Genomic DNA, 23,669 nt, shown 5'->3' with positions numbered 1-23,669 from the left:
GATGTTCTCACAGCCACTGTCGTGGTTGGAGCAGTGGCAGCAGTGGTTGTGGCCTATAGCTTTTTATAGAAAGTGAGGCTGAAACGTACTCTAATCCATGTCGGGTTTTGCCACGGGTGTCGAGGTCCTATTTTCTTTTTCGTGTTTTCTTTGTAGAAAGATGTTATAACGTCAATTAAATATTCCTCCGAACCATGCTCTTATATGAAAGGAGAAATCTAATAAACTGTTGAATGGTTTTTTCTTGATTGGGATTTCTTATGAGACTGCTTGCTAAATGTTGATGTGGTATTTTCTAAGCTCCTGTGATTGTTTTTTATTTGGATGCTGGACTTATAATTCAACAGTCAATTTTGTCAAAATTTATGGTAATTTTTGTGAAAGAAATTTAAATTTTGTTGTTTATGAATTTCGAAAGAGAGAAAGCGACATTGTTTTCTCCGTCCTTTGTTCAATAAACGAGATATTTTTCAGATATACGGCATTGTTGTCACGAGTTTTACCTTCATTCTAGAATAGTTTTTCTTTTTTTCTTATTGTGGTTCCCAAACACAATCTCATGTGGTACTTCAATTATATCCATTAACTCAATTTATTTTTCTATTAAATATAGAGGGCATAGCAAGGATTTTGTACATCCACCTTCTTATTTTCCTGTAGTTGCTTAATTTTAACCAAAATTTATAGTATTTAGATAATTAACCAGTGAGTGGTGTTTTGATTCTTCAGATTTGCGTTATTTGACTTGGAGATTTCGATGATTGCTAACTAGAGATATAGTTTATGATTTTCCCATTTCAATTTACGAAGTTTCAAATTGAGCTAATTTAGTGTGTTTTGGACTAGTTGCGGTGTTGATACCTCGAAATTTTCCTTGTTTACTTTGAGATTGTGTGCTGGTAACACGCTTTGGTTTCCAACCATTTGTATTATTACACTTGTTATACCGAGCCGTGGCACACAAAAAAATTACTCGTGATTTTCATGGAAATTGATTGAATGCAAGTTACGACCGCATTTAGTGTTTTATTTCTGTTTCGACTTCTCTTTTGATTACAAGATTGTGCTAAATTTATTAGATAATTCAATACATGTTAGCTTCTGAAATTAGTTCTAGAAATTGAATTTAATGGCTCAGTTTATGACTAATTCCTTGTCTTACAAGGAATTAAAGAGTGTTAAGTTATTGTTTCCTGTAAATTCCTTTTTGTGATTATGAGGTGGTTGTTGTTTCTTGATCAATGGGGCCTAAAAGAGTCGGATGTGGACAGCTTTGTTGATGATGTCCTTGTGAACGACAAACCATGGGTTTCCGGAGTGCAAGAGGCGTTGACCGGCTCCCATGTATTTGTATGTGCACATGGTAGTCGAGATAAAAGATGTGGAGTTAAAAAAGCTGCTATCGCAAGCTTGTTTCCCTTCCAAGACGATAGGATTAAAAAAGCTGCTATCGCGAGCTCGATCATCTCCTTGCTTTCGTAACTAAATTGATCCTTATTTTGGGCAGGTAAATTACTTATTTTACGACACTGTAACTTTTGACGTAAGGTAAGCTACGAATGTCTATAGTCATTTAGTTAGCCTTTTGGAGTTTAATTTTCTACATCTTTTGTTAAGATAGGTTGTTGGAGATGAGGTCTCTTCCCATTGATTCTTAAGTCCACCAGCAGGGGCAGTTGGACCGACCTGCGCGCCACCCTTAAAATAAAATAAGGTCTGGCCAAAGTTGGGCGGCAGATTTCTCAAAAAAACTACAAGAGAAAGGAAATTGCATCGTAAAGCAGTTATACAATTTTATTTTATTTTTTTTAATTTGATGGTAACATTTATACAAATTAAACTGTGGGGGAAAACACTCACGCGCTGTCGACACAGCAGTGACAAATTTATAAGGGCCACCGAGACTGGGGAATCTGGGGAAAGACTTGACTTTGGTTATTTGAAAGCCAAGCTGCACTTCTACAGGCTGCAATGGATGCCAGCAGCTCCGCCCATGGAGCCGCCGCTGCCGCCTCTTCATATTCCTCGCGGAGCTCAAACCACTGGAAGTACGAGGTGTTCGTGAGCTTTAGAGGCGAAGACACCCGCAAGACCTTCACAGACCACCTTGACATTGCGTTTCGCAAAGCTGGAATCAACGTGTTTATAGACAACCAGCTCACAAGCGGGGAAAACATACAGAGAGAACTTGACCGACAAATCGAAGGGTCGAGAATCGCCGTCATCGTCTTCTCGAAGGGGTACGCGGACTCCCGGTGGTGCCTGAGGGAGCTGTCAAAGATCATGAGGTGCCTAAAAGATCAAGAGGGGAAAATAGTCTGTCCAATATTCTACGACGTTGACCCTTCTCAGGTCAGGAAACAGAATGGTAGTTTTTCGAAAGCATTTCGGAAGCACAAAAGGAATGAAGATCCAAATGAAGTCAAGCAGTGGAGAGAGGATCTTAAGGCTTCGGCAGATTTAGGCGGCTGGAATCTCAAAACCACGGCTGACGGGTATATATACTTTCTTGTTTACTTCAAATTTCATATCACCATGTTTCACTAACAAACCAAAATTAAGATATTATAATTAAGGCATTGAATCTGATTTTATATGTTAGAAGAAAAATTGGATCATTGGTCCCTAAACTATGATAGAATTGTAATTTTGGTCACTACATAAAAATTTATTAGAATTGGTATATGAATTTTATAAAAGGTAGAGCATTTGCATACGAATTTCAGTCAAAATTAAGGAAGTGAAACGCAAGGTACATGCTTCGTTTTTTTATGGGTGTGTGAAGAACAAATGCTCCACACTTTATCAAATTAAAATACCAATTGTAATGGATTCTTAATTATAAAACTGAAAGCAACAATTGTGTAATAGTCCAATGACCGATCATCTAATCTATTCACATTATAATCAAAGATTAAATATGTGGTTGAATTGAGCTCAGTAAATCACAATTTATTCAAACCTGTTTCAATATGTAAATATAAGGTCATGATGAATAAGGCATTTAGTATGGCTCTCGTAATTTGGAATTTCTACTTTTAGGCGCGAAGGAGTGTTTATCGAGAAAATTATTGGGGACATCAAGGGACTATTGAAACCCATAGACTTAAAAGAAGCCAAGCACTCAGTTGGAATAGCTTTTCGCGTGCAAGAATTCAACACTAAATACTTAGACGTTGGAGGTTCACCTAATGTTCAAATAATAGGAATTTGGGGTACAGGTGGTATAGGTAAAACAACGCTTGCCAAAGACATTTGTAGCAAATATGGTCATAGTTTTAGCAGTCAATGTTACCTTGAAGAGGTGAGGAGTAACAAGAAAAATATGGTTAGTCTGCAAGAACAACTTCAAGATATTTTAAAACGGCCTGACATTAAGGTAAGCAGTGTTGCCGAAGGAACCAAGGAGATAGAGAAAAGACTTGGAAGCATGAAGGTACTTGTCGTGGTTGATGACATAGATGATGCGGACCAATTGGATAAATTGGCGATAGCACATGACTCGTTTGGTCCAGGGAGTAGGATTATTATAACAACAAGAGATGAACAAGTGCTGAATATACAAAAGGTGGATAAAAGATATAAAGCACAAGGAATGACTAATGAGGAAGCTTTTGAGCTCCTTAGCTGGCATGCCTTTGGAAATCCTCGTCCCGACGAAGAATATGTTGAGCTCGCAAGAGATGTTGTTGATTATTGTGGAGGATTGCCCCTAGCTCTTGAAGTTGTTGGCCGTTTGTTGGCTACGAAAAAGAGTAAAAGCATATGGAAAAGTACATTGGATAAATTGATAAATATTCCAGATGGAAAAATTCATGAAACACTTAAATTAAGCTTCGATGGGCTACGTGATGATCATGTGAAGGGTGTGTTCCTTGACATATCTTGTTTCTTTATTGGATGTGGTCAACGTTTTGTCATGGCAATATTGGATGGTTGTAGTCGTTTTTCTGTTGAAGCAGAAATTACCACTCTCTGTGAACGATGTCTTTTATATATTGATGAAGTGGAAAATTTGAGGATGCATGATTTGATTCGAGATATGGGAAGAGAAATTGTGCGGGCAGAATCTCCAGTGGAACTGGGAAAACGTAGTCGATTGTGGAACAGTAAAGATGCAAAAAGCGTGCTCAGTAACAAATCGGTAAGCACTTTTGCAATAAAAAGATGTTATGTTAAGTATATGTAAAGAAAGAGAAGTATATACGCATATCTGCATATCCGCATATATATAATGTAAGCTGTACATAGTATATTTGAAGAAAAAGAAGAAAAGAAAAGGCTTTCATCCACTATAAATTGAAAGAGAAAATACACAATTATGTTGTATGCCCTACCTTGCTTGTAGTTCATTCATCCAATTCACGGCTCTGCTCCGTGTGAATATTATCCTTTTCTTGTTTTTTTTTAATCTCTAACAGGGAACAGAAGCAGTTGAAGGACTACGCTTATCTTTGCCAGAACATTCTGATGACGAGCAAAGCTTCAGTACGGAAGCATTTAAGAAGATGTGGCGTCTGAAATTTCTCGAGCTGAAAAATGTAAAGCTGACTGGAAGCTACAAACATCTTTCCAAGGAGTTAAGATTTTTGCGTTGGAATGGATTTCCACTTGAAGCTATACCGGCAGATTTTGATCAACGAAACCTAGTTTATTTTCACCTGAGGCACAGCAAGATCGTACGAGTTTGGGAGGATTCGAACATGGTACGATATAATTATCAATGTCCTTGTAAATATCAACATCAGTCATCGTCATGCATTCTCACGTTTATTTATTTGGATTTTTATTATTGTTTTCTCTTTTTGAGTAACAGTTGCCTAAGAAGTTGAAGTATCTCCTTCTTATAGACTGCCATAACCTGACTGAATTACCAGACTTTTCAAAACTCCCACTTCTCGAGGCATTGATCCTCAGTGGCTGTAATGGTTTGTGTGGGGGTTACCATTTTTTAGCACAACTGAAGGTGATTGAGGCATTAGAACTCAGCGACTGCAATATAACAGATGGTGCCGTTCTCGAAATAATTGGGAGTCTATCTTCTTTAACAATTTTAGATCTAGGTGGGAATGGTTTTAATAGGCTACCCATTCTCAGTGGCCTTTCTCTGCTTCAGTTTTTATATCTAAATCGATGCACAAACCTTCAGGCAATCCCAGATTTGCCGAACAGTTTGATTGAATTGAGAGCGAATTACTGCACTGCACTGGAAATAATGTCCGACTTTTCAGAGATGTCGAAAATGTGGAAATTGGAACTGAAAGACTGCCACAAACTCAAAGATATTCCAAACTTGGAGAACTCAATGGACAACATGTGTTCAATTCATATGGATGGGTGTACCAGTCTCACTGATACTTTTAAGGAGAACCTCCAAACGGTATGGTACTCTCTCTCTCTCTCTCTCTCTCTCTCTCTACTTTTTGTATTGTTGCTTATACTAACTTTGCACCCCATGGTGTAGAAAAACGCATTTGGTGGAATTTTTCTCTCTGGAAATGATATTCCTAACTGGTTAGCCTATGTCGCGAGAGAGGATGAAATTGTCAAATTTGAAGTGCCGCCAAGTATTGACTATATAGGAGGATTGGCTTTGGGCATCATTTATTCTTCACACAACTCCAACTGTACAGGAACTCTAACCATTGATGTTGTTAACCGTACCCAGCGAACTAATTTTCGCATTTGGGCAATGAAGGCCACCGTAACTACTTCCTATGAATATTATCTTTGGTTGGGAAATCTTTCAAACAAGAAGCTCAATCTGAAAGGCGGCGACATAGTTTTTGTAAAAGCAGAATTTTATGGACGACATAATAGAATTAAGGTGAACAAAACAGGAGTGGATATAGTAAAATGGGATTTGTCTGATGGTCATACCAATTGGGACAGATATGAGACTATGTCATATGATTCTGATGAAGTCACTAAGGTCGATACACAGTTAAGCAACCGACACATTTTCCTCTGCTACAAGACCCCTGAGGCCTGGCCATGGTGCATCAAAGGCTCTGAGTCCGATCCACTCCCTAAGTTCTTCGCATCCGCTCTCAAAGCTCGCAAGAAAGACCTCACCTTTAAGGTCCGTTTTCCAGCTCAATTCGTTGGCGTTTCTGTTTGCTCTTTCTTACCGTTTCTTATTTCATGGAGCTACTGAGTTCTGGTGTTGAGCTGAGTTGACTCTATTACTCACTTTTTTCTTGGTTTTTTACAGATGTTGCTAACAATAATTGAAGGACATGAAGGAACTGAGTTTTCCGACGGCGATGTGTTGGTTTTATCACAAATGATCAAATACAGGTAAATTCGCGATGATTTCTTGAGGTTTTTATAGTTGCTTTAATTTTAAGAAAACTAATGAAAAAAGTTTGAAAACTTTGAGTTTTAACGATAAGGATAAAATAAAGGGTAAAGTGAATAGTACCAGGTTTAACTTTTTAGTGTAAAAATGTGGTTTTTCATTAAAGTGAACAGTACCGGGCTTTTCATTAAAACTCCCTTAATTTTAATCCGAATTTACTGGTTAGTTATCCAAGAGAATCATGTAGTAGCCATTTTAGACTCCTTTCCCGAACAGTAAATTCGCATCCAAGAGTAAAGAATGAATTGAAAATAATTTGTTACCTTTTGAATAGGAAGGATGCAGCAGCCCTTGACAAATCAACCCATACCTCTACCTCCTATGTCCCTTACTCCCTCACTCTTTCTCTCTGTACCCGTTCCCCTCAACCCTACCCCCGTACTTTACCCCATCTCTCTCTCTCTGCAACCAACATCAGCGGACATAACCCATCCCCATCAACCCTCAGTCCACCCCCAACCCTTCCCATCTCACTGTGCAAACCGTAAACTCGATGTCACCCTCTGCCTCTGTACACGATCTCCTTGACGGGATCGAAAGCAACCTAACCCCCCTTCTCCCCCACCGAATTGCAGAACATAAACACCCAAAATGGTGGCCGTTGGATTAGGACTGAAGGGTGCAAAATAGTCATTTGATCTTTCAGTGAAACCCAACCCAAAATGGATGAGAGCTGCACTCTGGGCCCAAATACAGTAGCCCAACCCAGTTGTTAAGCACGGCCAGCACTAATTAACACCCACAATGTCAAACCGTAATTAATTCATAATTGAGGGTCCATTCCATAACCAACATGAGCAGTGCAATTTCTTTTCCTAGTTTAGACTGACGTAATTTCTGTTTTGACTTCACTTTTGACTGCGAGATTGTGTTGAATTTACTGACCTAAATTGATAATTAGATATGTGTTAGCTTTGGAAATTAGTTCTCGAAATTGCATTTAATGACTCAGTTTACGACTAATCCCTTGCCTTACAAGGAATTAGAGTGTTAGGTTATTGTTTCCTGTAAATTCATTTCTATGATTCTGGAATTGTTTTTGTTTCTTGATCAAAGGGGCTTGAAAGAGTCGGCTGTGGACAGCTTTGTTGATGATGTCCTTGTGAATCACAAACCATGGGCTTCCGGAGTGCAAGAGCCGTTGACTGGCCCCCATGTACTTGTATGCGCACATATGAGTCGAAATGAAATGAATCGTTATCATGCACGTGTTCTCATTGATAAGTTCAAAGAGGAGGCTGAGCTGCGAGGATTGACGAATCAGGTACTTGTTACTGCTTGCTATCACATTGGCCACAAGTATGCTAGAAAACTCAGTATCTACATCCCAGATTCAGATGGAAGCATGACATGCCATTGGTAATATCCGGATCATAACAATTTAACATTTATCGTATTGGGATATATGAAGGAGTATGATTATTATGTATTATTAATTGCAGGTATCCCGTCATCACTCCTGATGATGTGCCGAAATTGCTTGATCGGCATATTGGGAAGGGAGAGATTATAGAACGACATTGGAGGTTTGTACGTTTTTGGTTTTGCCTACTACCTTTGGATGAAAATTTCACCGGACGGAAGCTTGTGCTGTCATATTTTTCAATTGCTGATTATGTATAGTCTTGTATGATAGATTAATTGATATAGAGTTACATTAACATCGAGGAACTTTTGTGGAGAAAACACAAAAGAATTGGATATAACTGCATTACCCTTTATATGTTTCTAATTTGTAATGTTGTTGTGATTTGTTTATTAAGCTCGATCATACATGTTCTTACTCATTGCTATTGACGAAACATAGAGTTGAATCTTTAAATAGCTGAACACGAAATTCAATTTTATTCCTTACAGGGGCCAAATGGGAGCATCTTGTAATGAAGCTGAAGAAATTAATGACTGGGAGCTTCCAAATGGAGAAGAAAATAAGAAAATCGAGGAGCCCCAAGAAACCACAGAGGCGTGTGCCAGGATGGATGCCTTAGGGAAGCTATCAAGCTTGATCAGGAACTGGGAGCAAAGCGATGTTCTCACAGCTGTTGCCGTGGTTGGAGCAGTGGCAACAATGGCCATGGCCTATAGCTTTTATAGAAGGTCTGTCTGAAATGTACTCTAATCCATGTCGGATTCTGCCATGGGTGTAGAGGCCCTACTTTCTTTTCTTTTTTTTTCTTTGTAGAAAGATGTTATAACGTCAATTAAATGATCTCTTATACGAAAGGAGAATATGGTAGCTGCACTACATGTTCTTTTTCGGAGGGTTTGATGAATTCCCGAAGCTAAGAAAAATGGCAATCAGAGGTGGACGAAGCGGAAGCGAGAATGTTAGCTTGAGTAACTCAAACATTGGTGAGAATCCAATGCCCCGAAAACCTAAGGGTTCCTCCGCAAGGTTCCTCCACGGAGGGTGAGTCCGGGCCTAAGATTAGGCCGAAAGGCGTAGTCGACAATAGGTGAATATTCCTGTACTACCCCTTGTTGGTCCCGTGGACGGAGGAGGCATCAAGAAATCTCAATTTTGTTGTTTATGAATTTCAAGAGAGAGAAAAGGGCATTGATGTCCTCGTTGTTTGTTTAATAAACGAGATAAACGACTGTGTGCTAACATCTTAATCTGCTTGAACTATTTTTCAGATATATACAGCATTGTTGTCACGAATTTTACTTTCGTTCTAGAATAGGTTTTTTTCTTCTTCTTCTTTTTTTTTTTTAAATTTTTTATTCTCTTATTGTGGTTCTCAAACTCAATCTCATGTGGTACTTCAATTATATTCGTTAACTCGATTTATTTTTCTGTTAAATATAGAGGGCATAGCAAGGATTTTGTACATCCACCTCCTTTTTTCTTTTGTTTTTTTCCATTTTTTAGGTTGTGGGATGAATTTTAAGTTTATCATCTCTACTTAACAGAAAAACAGATGAAGTTAACGAAAAGAATATAAAAATAGTCTTGCTATAGCAAGTTTGAAGATCATATAACATATGCATCGATAATATTACCGATTCACAAAAGAAATGGAACGTGGGGGATGTATTTGGTGGAATTTGTCGCTCTTGAAATGTTATTCCCTAATGGTTAAACTATGTCGTGAGAGGGGAAGAAAATGTCAAATTTGAAGTGCCGCCAAGTTTTGATTATGTAGGAGGGTTAGCATCCCTGGGTCTCTATGCATTGATGTGGTTAATCATACCCAGCGGACTTATTTTTCCATCTGGCGAACGGATGCCACCATAACTGATTCCCATGAAGATTATCTTTGGTTGGGAAATCTTTCAAACAGGAAGTTCAATCTGAAAAGTGGCGACAAGGTTTGTGCGCATGCAGAAATTTTTGGAACAGAGGATGATCATCAAATTAAGGGGAAGAAAACAGGAATGAATTTTGCAGGATGGGAACATGTTGACCTCCAGAAAAAAAAAAAAATTGTGGACTATGAGCGTGTACCATATGAGTCTGATGATGATACTGATCAAAAGGACTATTAGACTATACCATATGAGTTGGATGACAATGATGACGGTACAAAGTTAAGCGATCACTCATCTGATGAGGTCTGCAAAATATTAAGGTTTGATCTCAATATCGAAAGCTTTGACGATGAAGAAACAACAATGAATTGAAGGAAAGCGCAGCAAAGAGAATTGTAAGGAAGGTACATAGACATTTACTACAAACTGCCAAGTAACTGTTGCAATTATGAAGCACGAAGCAACTTGTTTATAAATCTCACCCAATTAGGTCATTTTTCTCTGTCTTTCTCCTCTGTAAAGACCATGAAAACATGTATTTACGTCTCAATTTCATTGTTTCTAAGAGTAATATTGGAGGTTGGGGCCATGCTTGCTAGTTAGGGGTCTGTTTAAGATTGTTCATATGGCTCAAAGAAGCGGTTCATGGAGAAGCATACGCCATTTTTTTTTCTTTTCGAAAAGCATCCTGAAGTGATTTTTTAGAATGTACTTGAGTTTCTAATAAAAATTTCAATGTGGTTATAATAGAAACACTTCTAGCTTCAGCACTTTCTAGAGAAGCAATGTCATGAGTACTTAATTAAACATAAGTAACTTATCATCTTATCAAATATAAATTAATGATTTCCAATTTCATCAGTAACATTAGAGAAATTTACATTTAAGTGTGTCTTTACACACCATTAATTAGAGACATATCTTAGGGGGTGGCTTGAGCCATGAGTGTTCTATAAACCACCTCATTTCAAGGAAATTTCTCTCTTCACCTATCATAGATGTAAGTGTTCTTGCCTGTTACGTGTGAAAGAGGCAATCATGGAGCAACAAGAAATAACATTTTTCTCTGCAACCGGAACAAGCTAGCAACGGTTTTGACAGAACCCATCACCAATGCATTAGTTAAAGGTACATCAGAGTTGAATCCGTTCCTAACAGCAACACCGTGCCCACAACTTCCAAGTCCAAAATAAAAACTGAGAACTAACAAGTGTATCATCGTCAGGGTTTACGTGTTTGTGCAATAAGTGGTTAGAGCTATGTTGTACAATTGAGAACAAGAATTTTTTTTTTTTTTTTTTTAAATGTCATATATGAACTTACGTACTTTTTTTATTTTTTATCAATTTGTCATATAAACTAATTTTCAACTTTTAAGACTCAATCCATCCGATCCTGAAATGTTGGTATGTGTCTGCATGGGACGTGACGGGTTAAGTACCGATCATGTGAAGGGTGTGTTCCTTGACATATCAAATTTCGTTATTGGATGGGATATAACTATTGTCATGGCAATATTGGATAGTTGCAAAGCAGATAGTCATAAATACTGATAGTACTATGTCCATAAAAATTAGGGTGTTACAATATTTTGTAATAAATTTATGCAATGCCATATGTTGGAAACCTGTGTTACCTACCTGTGTTATGTGGGACTGCCAGTCCCACATTGCCCATACACCATCTACAACAACTCTTTATAAGTGAGTTCACTCACTTATAGTTTGAATTGAATTGGGCCAAAGCCATGGACCTTGGGCCTTAGACTTGAAGAGTTTGGGTGTATATATTAAATGTCAAAGATGGGCCTTGGGGCTCTTGGGCTCTTGGGCTCGGATGGACTAAAAACACAAGTTACGTTTTTGATTTTTTGGATTCAGTTTTCCCGAAACAGTTTCATTCAGTTTTTAATTTGAATGAACAGTTGCATTCAGTTTTCTTTTTAACAAAAACTGATAAGCATGAACGGTTGGGAAGTTCAAATGATGCCATTATATATATGGTTTGCATTACAGAAAATATGAATCAATTTCGTATAATCATTCCTCAATTTTCCTCTGAGAACAACACAACCAATTCGCCAAGAATCCGAGTTCTAGTGCAAGAACTTGGATTAGATAGTTGTATCCTGCAAGATAGACGTCCAAGGACTGCTGCACTGGTGTAGGGATGAATTTCTGTCTTAGGAGATTGCTTCTGCAAGCCTCTATCTGCAAGAAACAAGTCAGTGATTTGTGTGTTTATATATAATCTCATTAAGTGTTTATGTTCTAATATATTGTGTTTGTCGTTGAGCTTTTACATTCGAAATAAAACTGTGCAAATTGTTATATAATATACACTTGACGTTTGGTTGGTTCTAACAATCTAAGACAGAAATTATGGATCAATCAAATGTTGGTGTCGTCAAGCAACACGTTGAGAAACCTGAGAAGTTCAAGGGAGTTGATTTCAAACGTTGGCAACAGAAGATGTTGTTCTACTTAACAACTCTGAACTTGAGTCATGTGATTACTTCTGAGTCCCCCAAAGCACCAGAAGAGGGAGACATTCCTGCCGAAATTCTGCAGGCTATAGAGGCCTGGACTCACAGTGAATTTCTATGCAGGAACTACATTCTGAATGCACTAGATGACTCTCTGTATGATGTTTATTCATCATATAAGACAGCGAAAGATCTGTGGGAGTCTCTGGATAAGAAGTACAAGTCTGAAGTGGCAAGTTCCAAGAAGTTTGTAATTGGAAAATTTCTGAATTACAAGATGAGTGACACCAAGTCTGTTGTCAAGCAAGTTGAAGAACTCCAAGTGATTGTTCATGAGTTAGATGAAGAAAACCTTGGTCTGAAAGAAGGTTTTGTGGTTGGCTCTATCATAGAGAAACTGCCTTTGAATTGGAAGGACTTCAAGATTTATCTGAAGCATCTAACTGAAGACATGAGCATGGATCAGTTGATTCTCAAACTGCGTATGGAGGAGGATCATCGAAAAAATGAGAAGTATGATGTCTCATCGCTGGAGGCAAAGGCCAATGTTGTGGAAGGAGGTGACTCACACAAGGCAAGGCACCATCAGAAAAACAAAGGCAAGGATGTTGCAAAGAAAGCAATGACTGCTGTGAAAGGGAAAACCTTCAAGAAAATCAAGGGAGGTTGCTGGGTTTGTGGAAAGACAGGTCATAGGGCAAAGGACTGCCGCCATAAGAAGGATCAGAATTCTAGAAGTTCCAATCAAGCAAATGTTGCAGAAGACACATTTGTTGTTGTTGTCTCTGAAGTCAATTTATTGACTAATTCAAATGACTGGTTTGTTGATACAGGAGCAACAAGGCATGTGTGTGCTGATCGAAATTTATTTGTTACTTACCAATCTGTTGATGGTGGAGAAAATCTGTACATGGGAAATGCAACTGCGTCTGCTGTTGCAGGGAAGGGAAAAGTGACGCTCAAACTCACTTCCGGAAAAGAGCTTTCACTTACCAATGTTCTGCATGTTCCAGATATTCGTAAGAACCTGATTTCTGGATCACTTCTGAGTAACAAAGGTTTCAAAATTGTGTTTGAATCTGACAAGTTTGTAATCACCAAAGGTGGGATGTATGTGGGAAAGGGCTACCTGGCTGAGGGGCTCTTCAAAATGAATGTACTTTCTGTTAATGCTATGAATAATAATAACAAGCCAAGTGCTTCTTCTGCTTACTTGATTGAGTCCTCTACATTATGGCATGCAAGATTAGGTCATGTTAATTTTCGTTCTCTTCAAAGAATGGTTAACTTAGGCCTATTGCCAAAATGTTCCATGAACAAAGTATCTAAATGTGAGATATGCACAGAATCTAAATATGCAAGACACTCATATAAATCAGTGGAAAAATCAAACGAAATACTTGGTTTAATCCATAGTGATCTTTGTGATTTCAAATCCACACCAACTCGTGGAGGAAAGAACTATTATATTTCCTTCATTGATGATTGCAGCAAGTATTGTTATGTCTATTTGATTAATAGTAAAGATGAAGCTTTAAACATGTTTAAGACATTTAAAGCCGAAGTCGAAAATCAACTAGACAAAAGAATAAAAGTCTTAAGATCGGATAGAGGTGGTGAATACGAATCTAATGACTTTGCAGAATTTTGTTCAACACATGGAATAATACATCAAACAACAGCACCATATACTCCTCAACAAAATGGAGTGGCTGAACGGAAAAATCGTACATTGAAGGATATGATTAATTCTATGTTGAACAGTTCTGGTGCACCACATAATTTATGGGGTGAGGCACTCCTTGCTGCAAACACGATTTTGAACCGAATTCCACATAAGAAGACTAATCAATCTCCTTATGAAATCTGGAAAGGGAGGTTACCTACATATAAAACCTTGAAAGTGTGGGGTTGTCTTGCAAAAGTTCAAGTGCCTCTTCCAAAGAGACAAAAACTTGGACCAAAAACAGTGGATTGTATATTTCTTGGTCATGCCAATAATAGTTCGGCATATAGATTTTTGGTTCATAAATCTGGAATTGCAGACATTCATATAAACACTATACTTGAATCTGCAGAAGTTGAGTTCTTTGAGGAAATTTTTCCTTATAAAGATAGGTCATATGTTTTGAACAAAAGAGTACATGAGGTTACTACAAGAAATGATGACGATAATCATGCTTCAACTTCGAGAGTTCAAAGCCAAGATTTGGAACCACGAAAGAGTAAAAGAGCAAAAATTGCAAAGGATTTTGGTCCTGATTTCCTCACTTTTGTAACCGAAGATGAGCCTCAAACTTATAAGGCTGCATTAGAATCGTCTGAAGCACCTTATTGGAAAGAAGCTATTCAAAGTGAAATAGAATCCATCATGCAAAATAATACATGGGAATTGGTTAATTTGCCTCCTGGAAATAAACCAATAGGACACAAATGGATTTTCAAGAGGAAATTGAGACCGGATGGTACCATAGACAAGTACAAGGCTCGTTTAGTTGCCAAAGGGTATCGTCAAAAAGAAGGACTTGACTACTTTGACACTTATTCACCAGTCGCTAGAATAACATCTATAAGGTTATTAATAGCTATAGCGTCTGTGTACAATCTTGAAATACATCAAATGGATGTCAAGACTGCATTTCTAAATGGTGAATTAGACGAAGAAATATATATGGATCAACCTGAAGGTTTCATTATCAAAGGTCAAGAAAAGAAAGTTTGCAAGTTGATTAAGTCATTATATGGACTCAAACAAGCGCCTAAGCAATGGCATGAAAAATTCGATCATAATATGATTACGAATGGATTTGTAATCAATGAAAGTGATAAATGCATTTATGTTAAGAAAACGAAAAATGCTTGTGTTATTGTATGTCTATATGTTGATGACATGCTTATAATGGGAACAAACAAAGATGTGATTAACTCCACAAAGAAAATGCTAAATTCTAGTTTTGACATGAAAGATATAGGATTAGCTGATGTGATTCTTGGAGTTCGAATTCTAAGGAATTCTGATGGATATGTCCTAACTCAATCACATTATGTGGAGAAGGTTCTAAAAAGATTTGGACATTATGATTGTAAACCTGCAGTAACTCCTTTTGATCCCATTCATAAACTTACTAAAAACGAAGAAGAGAGCGTATCTCAATTGGAGTATACCCAAGTTATAGGTTGCTTGATGTACATTATGAATTGTACAAGACCTGATCTTGCTTATTCAATAAGCCGACTAAGTAGGTATTCAAGTAATCCTGGAAGAGATCATTGGAATGCTTTAATAAGGGTATTAAGATACTTAAAGCATACAATGCACTATGGCTTGCATTACACTCAATATCCCCCCGTATTAGAAGGATATAGTGATGCAAATTGGATTTCAGGGAGCACAGACAGTAAATCCACAAGTGGATATGTATTCACACTTGGTGGAGCAGCTGTGTCATGGAAATCATCCAAGCAAACATGTATAGCACGTTCGACAATGGAATCAGAGTTTATAGCCTTAGATACAGCTGCTGATGAAGCTGAATGGCTTAAACATTTTCTGGAAGATATTCCATTCTGGCCCAAGCCTGTGACTGCAATATGTATACATTGTGACAGCATGGCTGCACAAGGTCGAGCCAAAAACGCTGAATATAATGGGAAGTCGAGACATATAAGGCGACAACATAAAACCATTAGACAACTACTCAAGAATGGAACTATTTCCATTGATTATATTAAATCTAAGGAGAATATTGCCGATCCTTTGACAAAAGGCCTATCCAAGGATCAAGTGGCATTTACATCGAGGGGAATGGGTTTAAAGCCAACTCAATGAGTTATAACTTGACGGAAACCTAACCTAGCTGATTGGAGATCCCATGGTCTAGGTTCAATAGGCAAACTAGTTGAGGGAAACTCAAAGTAAGATACACACAATCTTTACTCATTCTTATGATGGAAAACAGTGTGTTGCCTGTTAGACGAAAAGGGTGAATAACTATTCTTAATAATGCTAATATCTTATGATTAAGATGAATAGAACAGGATATTCTTTATTAGCATTACCTATATGAGATTGATGTGGGGTCGCATCTTTGAGAATTGGTATGGCTACAATTCTCTAAAGGTCTCATGAAATCAGGATATGTTCAGGACCAAAATGAACTCAACCGTATGAATTGACGTGTGTTCAGATGTGATATGTGTGGTACTTATTGTTTCGATTTTACTATTAGAATGATCAGTTCAAGATAGTAAATTCACTGCTTCATTAGGTAAAACCGATAAGTACTCACTAGAGAAGGTTCAAGTCCAAAAGACACCTATCCCGATGCGTATCATATCTAAGTTCTCTGGAAGTACATTACTACTAATGTAGCTAGTATCTTATTTTCAATTCAAATGTGGGGTATTGCTAGAGTTTGAATAGAAAATGTGGGGTATTGTTGGAAACCTGTGTTACCTACCTGTGTTATGTGGGACTGCCAGTCCCACATTGCCCATACACCATCTACAACAACTCTTTATAAGTGAGTTCACTCACTTATAGTTTGAATTGAATTGGGCCAAAGTCATGGACCTTGGGCCTTAGACTTGGAGAGTTTGGGTGTATATATTAAATGTCAAAGATGGGCCTTGGGCCTTGGGGCTCTTGGGCTCGGATGGACGAAAAACACAAGTTACGTTTTTGATTTTTTGGATTCAGTTTTCCCGAAACAGTTTCATTCAGTTTTTAATTTGAATGAACAGTTGCATTCAGTTTTCTTTTTAACAAAAACTGATAAGCATGAACGGTTGGGAAGTTCAAATGATGCCATTATATATATGGTTTGCATTACAGAAAATATGAATCAATTTCGTATAATCATTCCTCAATTTTCCTCTGAGAACAACACAACCAATTCGCCAAGAATCCGAGTTCTAGTGCAAGAACTTGGATTAGATAGTTGTATCCTGCAAGATAGACGTCCAAGGACTACTGCACTGGTGTAGGGACGAATTTCTGTCTTAGGAGATTGCTTCTGCAAGCCTCTATCTGCAAGAAACAAGTCAGTGATTTGTGTGTTTATATATAATCTCATTAAGTGTTTATGTTCTAATATATTGTGTTTGTCGTTGAGCTTTTACATTCGAAATAAAACTGTGCAAATTGTTATATAATATACACTTGACGTTTGGTTGGTTCTAACACCATATACATGTACATTCATATCGCTCCACGCATTTCGTTTCTCTATAATACTTAGGCGATGACGTTTGACTTGGCTTTGGCTATCTGAAAGCCAAGCCGCACAGCCTGCTGCACTCCCTCTAGTCTCCCAACGCTAGTACCAATTATCAATGGATACCATCAGCTCCGCCCATGGAACCGCCATCGCAGCCTCTTCGTCTTGCCCGTGCCGCTCAAACCACTGGAAGAACGAGGTGTTCCTGAGCTTTAGAGGCGACGACACACACTACCTTCACAGACCACCTCTCCATTGTGTTACGCAATGCCAGACTCAACACGTTCATAGACTACCAGCTCAGAAGACGGGAAAACATACATAGTGAACTTGACCAAGAAATCAAAGGAACGAGGAATACCGTCGTCTGTCTTCTCAAAGAGGTACGCGGAGTCCGGATGGTGTCTGAGGGAGCTGGCCAAGATCATGAGGCGCCAAGAAGATCAAGTGGGGAAAGTAGTCTTCCAATATTGTATGACGTCGACACTTTTCAAGTGAGGAAACAGTGGTATTTTTGGAAAAGCATTTCGGAAGCATGAAAGGGATGAAGATCCAAATGAGGTCGAGTAGTGGAGAAAGGATCTTAAGGCTTCTGCAGATTTGGGTGGCCGGAATCTTAACAAACGCAGTCGATTCATGTTTTATCGCCAATTCATGTAATTAGTCCGCATCATCTATGTCATCAACGACGACAAGCACCTTCATGAGTCCAAGTCTTTTCTCTATCTCTTTGGTTCCTTCGGCAACATTGCTCATATTAATGTCCACCCGTTTCAAAACATCTTGAAGAAGTTGTTCTTGCAGAGCAATCATACTTTTCTTTTTTACTCCTCACCTTTTCAAGGTAACATTGACCACTATAACAATGATGATATTCGCCGCAAATAGCTCCTGCATGCGTTGTTTTACCTAACCTCCCATACCCCAAAATCCAATTATTTGAAAGTCAGGTGAACCTCCAACGTCTAAGTATTCAGTACTAAATTCTTGCATGCGAAAATCCATTCCTACTTGAGCACTCGACTTGTTTTCAGTAGTTCCCCGACGTCCCCAACAATTTTCTCGATAGACAATCCTTCACGTCTGGCAATTAAAATTCAAAATTATACAAAAGTAAAATTCATCATGCAACTGCAAGAGTCATATGAACTAAATGCCTTATTCATCATGACCAGATATTTTCAGAGCAAAGAAGATTTGAGTAAATTTGATTGATCCATGTGATTTAACTAAGCTAAATTTCAACAACGTGTCGAAGATCAAATTCTACTTTCTTACTTTTTTGTCATACTTCGAATTAAATTTTGTAAAATGGAATTAAGGATGCAGAGACCGACGTATAAATAAATTAAACAAAATAATAAGAAATTTTGTAAGGAAGTAAAGAAGAAATTATACCCGTCCGCCGAGGTTTTAAGATTCTGGCCACCCAAATCTGAAGAAGCCTTGAGATCCTTTCTCCACTGCTCGACCTCATCTGAATCTTCATCCCTTTCATGCTTCCAAAATGCCCGCAAAACCACCACTCTGTTTCCTGACGCTAGAAGGATCAACGTCGTAGAATATTGGATAGACTATTATGCCCTCTTGGTCTTCTCGGCACCTCATGATCTTCGACAGCTCCCTCGGCCTCAGGCACCATCGGAAATCTGGGTACCTCTTGGAAAAGACGACGACGACGGCGATCCTCGACCGTACGATTTTTCGGTCAAGTTCGCTCTGTATATTTCCCCCCCTTTTGAGCTGGTAGTCTGTAAACGTGTTGATCCCGGCATTGCGTAACACAATGGAGAGGTGGTCTGTGGAGGTGTTGCGGGTGTCGTCGCCTCTAAAGCTCAAGAACACCTCGTACATCCAGCGGTTTGAACGCCGAGAGGAAGATGAAGAGGCGGCGGCGGCGGTTCCATGGGCGGAGCTGCTGGTGTCCATTGATAATCAATTGGCGTGCAGCTGGTTTCAAGAAAAGTAAGTCAAACTCTCCGATCGTTTCAGTGTGATCGGCATTTCTGAAGCCAATGGTGTCACTACCGTGTAAATAACGCGAGGGTGTTATTCCCACAATTTAATGGGCTCTCATGGTTCATAAGACCCAGGTCGAATTCGGCTACTTACAGTTTTTGAGCCCATTAATTTCTATTGGGCCCATTAATCTCACCCGTCTTAATTTTATTATGAATTTTTACTTTCTAACTTCCAAATTCCAATGCATATATTTAGCACATGTTAGTTACAAGTTTTTGCATCTCTTTAGGTTCCACTGAGGCCTTTGGTTTGGATGTTGTGCAAGACGCGGCTACAAGGAAGATGATTGGTCTGGGAAAGTATCATGATGGTCTTTAGTACTTGACACAAGACCAAAACCCACATCTAGCCTACAACATCCACAAACACTTCAACCTTTGACACCAACGTCTTAGACATCTCTCCATCGGACCGCTTCAAGCCTTAAATTAAATAATTCTTGATATTCATTTTGATTCTAATCATATATGTGAAATTTACCACCTCAAACCTAAAATAGTAAAATGTAACTTACCCTATAATTTAAACTACCTATTAACGAAACTTTTAATTATCTATTAACGAAACTTTAATAAATTAAAAGTTACGTAGAAATACAATAAATTACACACAAACGAAACACACTATTGCCTGACGGAGACTTGTTTATATCTGGATCCAGAAGACAAGACAGTAATATTCCACACGCGGAGAAGGCCAATAAATTAATCTCAACTGAACTCGCTTCCCACCCACCCACGGCCACCGTTCGCCGCCACCATATTCCCAAATCTCCCCACCTGGATCCTCTCAATTTCATCCTCCTCTGCCTTGCTCAACTCTATCTGCTTTGCTCTTCTACTGATTTCCTCTCTCTCCCCCCAATTCCCAATCATAAATCTAATGCACTCCCACTGAAGGAGTTCTCATCAGTGGCCATTTTAAAATTGTGGGGTTGTCAGTGGGTGCCTCTGGGTTTTATTCTTTGCCCCCTAAACAAAAGGCACGCCCTATATTTGTAGGATCCTCAACCGTGATTCCGGAGATGGGTATGTTTTCTGAAACCTACAGTACGAAGCAAGTCCTTTTATTATAGAAAGTCTTCATCTTTCTTCCTCTTCAATCATACAAAGTCTCCTTACTTCGTTAGTTTTTTCCATTTTTATCTAGACCAAAGCTTCCATCTTTACTTCAAATGTAGTCCTACGAATAAAGGGTACCCTTTGTTTTGGTTAATTAGTCAGCTGCGGATTTCGATTTGGATGCCAAGTGGCTGATCGATCCAAAACATCTTTTTGTTGGTCCGAGGATTGGGAAGGCGCATGCCAAAGTGTACGAAGGAAAGTAAGTAAAACGTCTGTGTTTGTTTTGTCTTAGATTCTGTAATTCTGGTCTCTCAAGTTTAGCAATTTAATATGATGTCTTAGATCTTGTTAAATATAAATGCAAAATTAAGTTGGGTTTTTGCAGAACTAACAAAGATCAAAACTTGATTTGGCGTTGTGCAATTATGGTGTTTATGATGCCGAATATGTGTTTTTCGTGTTGAGTTACAACGATGATGTTCTGTTCTGTTGTGTTCTTAATCTGTTTGTTTGTTGCGTTTTGTTTCTGAGGTTGTATTTGTGATTACTAAATGGGCGTATTTGCGATATCTGATGGGGGATTTTGAACTTTATGATTCTGAGGTTGTTTTTGTTTCTCAATCAAAGGGGCTTGAAAGAGTCGGATGTGGACAGCTATGTTGATGGCGTCCATGTGAATGACAAACCATGGGCCTCCGTAGTGCAAGAGGCGTTGTATTTGTATGTGCACATGGTAGTCGAGATAATAGATGTGGTGTTTATGGACCTGTCCTCATTGATAAGTTCAAAGAGGAGGCTGAGCTGCGAGGATTGACGAATCAGGTATTTGTTACTGCTTGCTCTCACATTGGAGGCCACAAATATGCTGGAAACTTGATTATCTACAGCCCAGGTTCAGATGGAAGCATAACAGGCCATTGGTAATATCTGGATCATAACAATTTAAATTTATCGTATTGGGATATATGAAGGAATGTGAATATTATGTATTATTCACGGCAGGTATGGCTATGTCACTTCTGACGATGTGCCGGAATTGCTTGATCAGCATATTGGGAAAGGAGAGATCATCGAACGACTTTGGAGGTTTGTGCGTTTTTGGTTTTGATGAAAATTTCACTGGAACTGAAGTGGCTGTCATATTTTTTGATTGCCGATTATTTCTAATGTTGTATGATAGATTATTGATATAGAGTTGCATTAACATCGAGGAACCAAATCAAACAACTAGTGTGAGCCAAATCAAACAACCTTTTTTTATTGATAAACAAAACCAGAGGTGGTTTGGGGAACGGGGTATGGGGTCAAGTAGGCACTTTACAGAGATGGAGAAAGTGAAGCAGATCTAGCGAATTGGATATAACGGCATTACCCTGTATGTGTTTCTGATTTGTAATGTTCTTCTGATTAATTGTTGTCAAATTGTGTATTAAGCATGATCATACCTGTTCTTACTCAATTGCTATTGACGAAACTTACAGTTGAATCTTTAAATAACTGAACACAAAATTCAATTTCATTCCTTACAGGGGGCAAATGGGAGTATCTTCTGATGAAGCTGAAAAAATTAATGACCCAAAGCTTCCAAATGGAGGAGAAAGTAAGAAAATCAAGGAGAAGGCCCAAGAAAACAGCAATCAGATTCAGAAGAATGAGAACTTTTCAGGCTGTTGCAAGGGGCTAATAGTAATCGATTTTCATGCTGCAAAGAAGTAAGTTTGTAGCAGAATGGTGGAAGTGAGGAAAAGAAGCTGAAAGAAACCAGAGAGTCGTGTGCCAGGAAGGATGCCTTAGGGAAGCTGCCAAGCTTGATTGGGAACTGGGAGCAAAGCGATGTTCTCGCAGCTGCTGCCGTGGTTGGAGCAGTGGCAACAGTGGCCGTGGCCTATAGCTTTTATAGAAGGTCAGGCTGAAAAATACTCTAATCCATGTTGGGTTCTGCCACGGGTGTAGAGGCCCTATTTTTTTTTTTTTCCCCTTGTAGAAAGATGTTATAACGTCAATTAAATAAGCTCTTATATGAAAGGAGAATATGGTAGCTACACTAAACGTTCATTTTTGGAGGGTGGGATGATTTCCCGAAGCTAAGCCATATACAGTTACAAAAATATTCACTATTCCTTTCCGTAGTTGATTGCTTACACAACTGATTTGTTGTTCCAATATACTGTTGAATGGTTTTATCTTGATGGTGGGATTTGTTATGAGACTGCCTTGACGTGGTGTTTTCTAAGCTGTTGTGATTGTTTTCGATTTGCCTGCTGTCGATTCTGTCAAAATTTATGATAATTTTTTCAAAGAAGTCTAAATTTCAAAAGAGAGAAAAAGATGGCGCTTTCCTCGTAGATAGCAAAGCTCAGAGTTTGGTCGAGATCATCGTCCACTGCTGATCTTTGCAAGCATCTCCCCAACGCCTCAATACCGTTGTACTCATCCCATCAGCTCTTTCTCCTCCGCCACCACCCCTCCACGCGGCTGCCGCCGCTGCATCGATGTCCCGCATAATCTGCTCTATATCCTTATTCCTCGACTGCTTGTTTCTCGAACCATAATTGGTACAGTCTTTCAAGAGAAACAGCAACTCCTTTGCCGTGGCTTTAGCCGTCCACGTCCCATCTACGCTCAGCTGAAGCAGTCTGGGCATTGCTCCTCTCAGTATTAGTCCTCTGTGCTTCTCTCTGCTGCTCTGGCATATAAGCAGGAAGATACTTGCAGCATGCTCCTTGCATTTCATCGATTCCTCTTCAATGGTCTCGACCAGCCCCCAGATTGTGTTGCACATACCTGCAGTTTCCTTGAGCAGTCTTCAATGAAGAAACAATGTCGTCAAGTAGCGCAATTGCCTTCTCAACCAGTTGGCTTGATTTTTCCAAGCCGTGGATTGTTTGTAACAACGAAAACACTACGCCCAAAGAGACGGAGACGGAATAGTCTGATGGCAGGTCGAGAGGTTGTGTAGTGTGGCTAGCACACTGATGCCTCCAGCATAGTCTTGATCGAGAAATTCAGCTATTAGTTGGATGCCTCCGTGTGATGCAATTGGTAGTCTTGATCGAGAAATTCAGCTATCGTGAGCGCCTTGCTTTCGCAGCTAAATTGATCCTTATTTTGGGCAAGTAAATTATATCTTTTACGTCATTGATCCTTTTGACGTAAGCTACGAATGTCTCCTTCTAGCTAAATTTAGTTAGTTACTGTCCACAAAATAAAGACAGTCATTTAGTTAGTCTGTTGGAGTTTAATTTTCTGCATCTTTTGTTAAGATA

General features: G+C 38.8%; 1 protein-coding gene and 3 pseudogenes across 6 annotated transcripts; 2 read left to right on the top strand and 2 right to left on the bottom strand.

The window, feature by feature from the left end:
* The first annotated feature begins 1,818 nt into the window (after window positions 1-1,818).
* LOC137739257 (disease resistance protein Roq1-like) lies at window positions 1,819-21,987 on the top strand. Of its 5 annotated transcripts, none has more exons than XR_015966458.1 (9): window positions 1,819-2,495; window positions 3,043-4,144; window positions 4,422-4,706; window positions 4,817-5,380; window positions 5,465-6,082; window positions 6,215-6,300; window positions 21,031-21,225; window positions 21,406-21,489; window positions 21,933-21,987. XR_015966458.1 is itself a non-coding variant. In XM_088699861.1 (9 exons), the coding sequence occupies exons 1-9, from the start codon at window positions 1,972-1,974 to the stop codon at window positions 8,466-8,468; spliced, it is 3,816 nt and encodes a 1,271-aa protein (XP_088555987.1). In that variant the 5' UTR covers window positions 1,819-1,971; the 3' UTR covers window positions 8,469-9,023. The 5 variants fall into 5 exon arrangements, 2 of the variants coding, with proteins under 2 accessions (XP_088555987.1, XP_088555988.1); XR_015966456.1 differs by lacking the exons at window positions 21,031-21,225; window positions 21,406-21,489; window positions 21,933-21,987 and adding exons at window positions 7,418-7,625; window positions 7,804-7,887; window positions 8,219-9,023; XM_088699861.1 differs by lacking the exons at window positions 21,031-21,225; window positions 21,406-21,489; window positions 21,933-21,987 and adding exons at window positions 7,418-7,720; window positions 7,804-7,887; window positions 8,219-9,023.
* LOC148693991 (putative disease resistance protein RPP1) lies at window positions 16,954-18,042 on the top strand (annotated as a pseudogene).
* On the bottom strand, window positions 18,325-19,380 carry LOC148693990 (disease resistance protein Roq1-like; annotated as a pseudogene). The gene is made up of 2 exons (XR_015966588.1): window positions 18,716-19,380; window positions 18,325-18,400 (listed from the first exon to the last, which is right to left on the bottom strand). The product of XR_015966588.1 is annotated as a disease resistance protein Roq1-like (transcript).
* Window positions 21,988-22,759: 772 nt separating the features above from the next.
* Window positions 22,760-23,542, bottom strand: LOC148693989 (U-box domain-containing protein 45-like; annotated as a pseudogene).
* Window positions 23,543-23,669: the final 127 nt, after the last annotated feature.

Source organism: Pyrus communis, chromosome 9, assembly GCF_041283825.1.
Source record: "Pyrus communis isolate YQ-2024b chromosome 9, ASM4128382v1, whole genome shotgun sequence".
Classification (NCBI taxonomy): Eukaryota; Viridiplantae; Streptophyta; class Magnoliopsida; order Rosales; family Rosaceae; genus Pyrus; species Pyrus communis.
The sequence above is the reverse complement of the archived record's forward strand: the minus strand, read 5'-3'. Positions and strand labels throughout refer to the sequence as shown.

Excerpts from the sequence above, each read along its gene's own strand:
- LOC137739257 (XM_088699861.1), top strand. The coding sequence starts at position 1,972 with ATGGATGCCAGCAGCTCCGCCCATGGAGCCGCCGCTGCCGCCTCTTCA. Across the intron at positions 4,707-4,816 it reads TTTGGGAGGATTCGAACATG|TTGCCTAAGAAGTTGAAGTA; the intron begins GTACGATATAAT and ends TTTGAGTAACAG. Across the intron at positions 7,888-8,218 it reads ATTATAGAACGACATTGGAG|GGGCCAAATGGGAGCATCTT; the intron begins GTTTGTACGTTT and ends TATTCCTTACAG.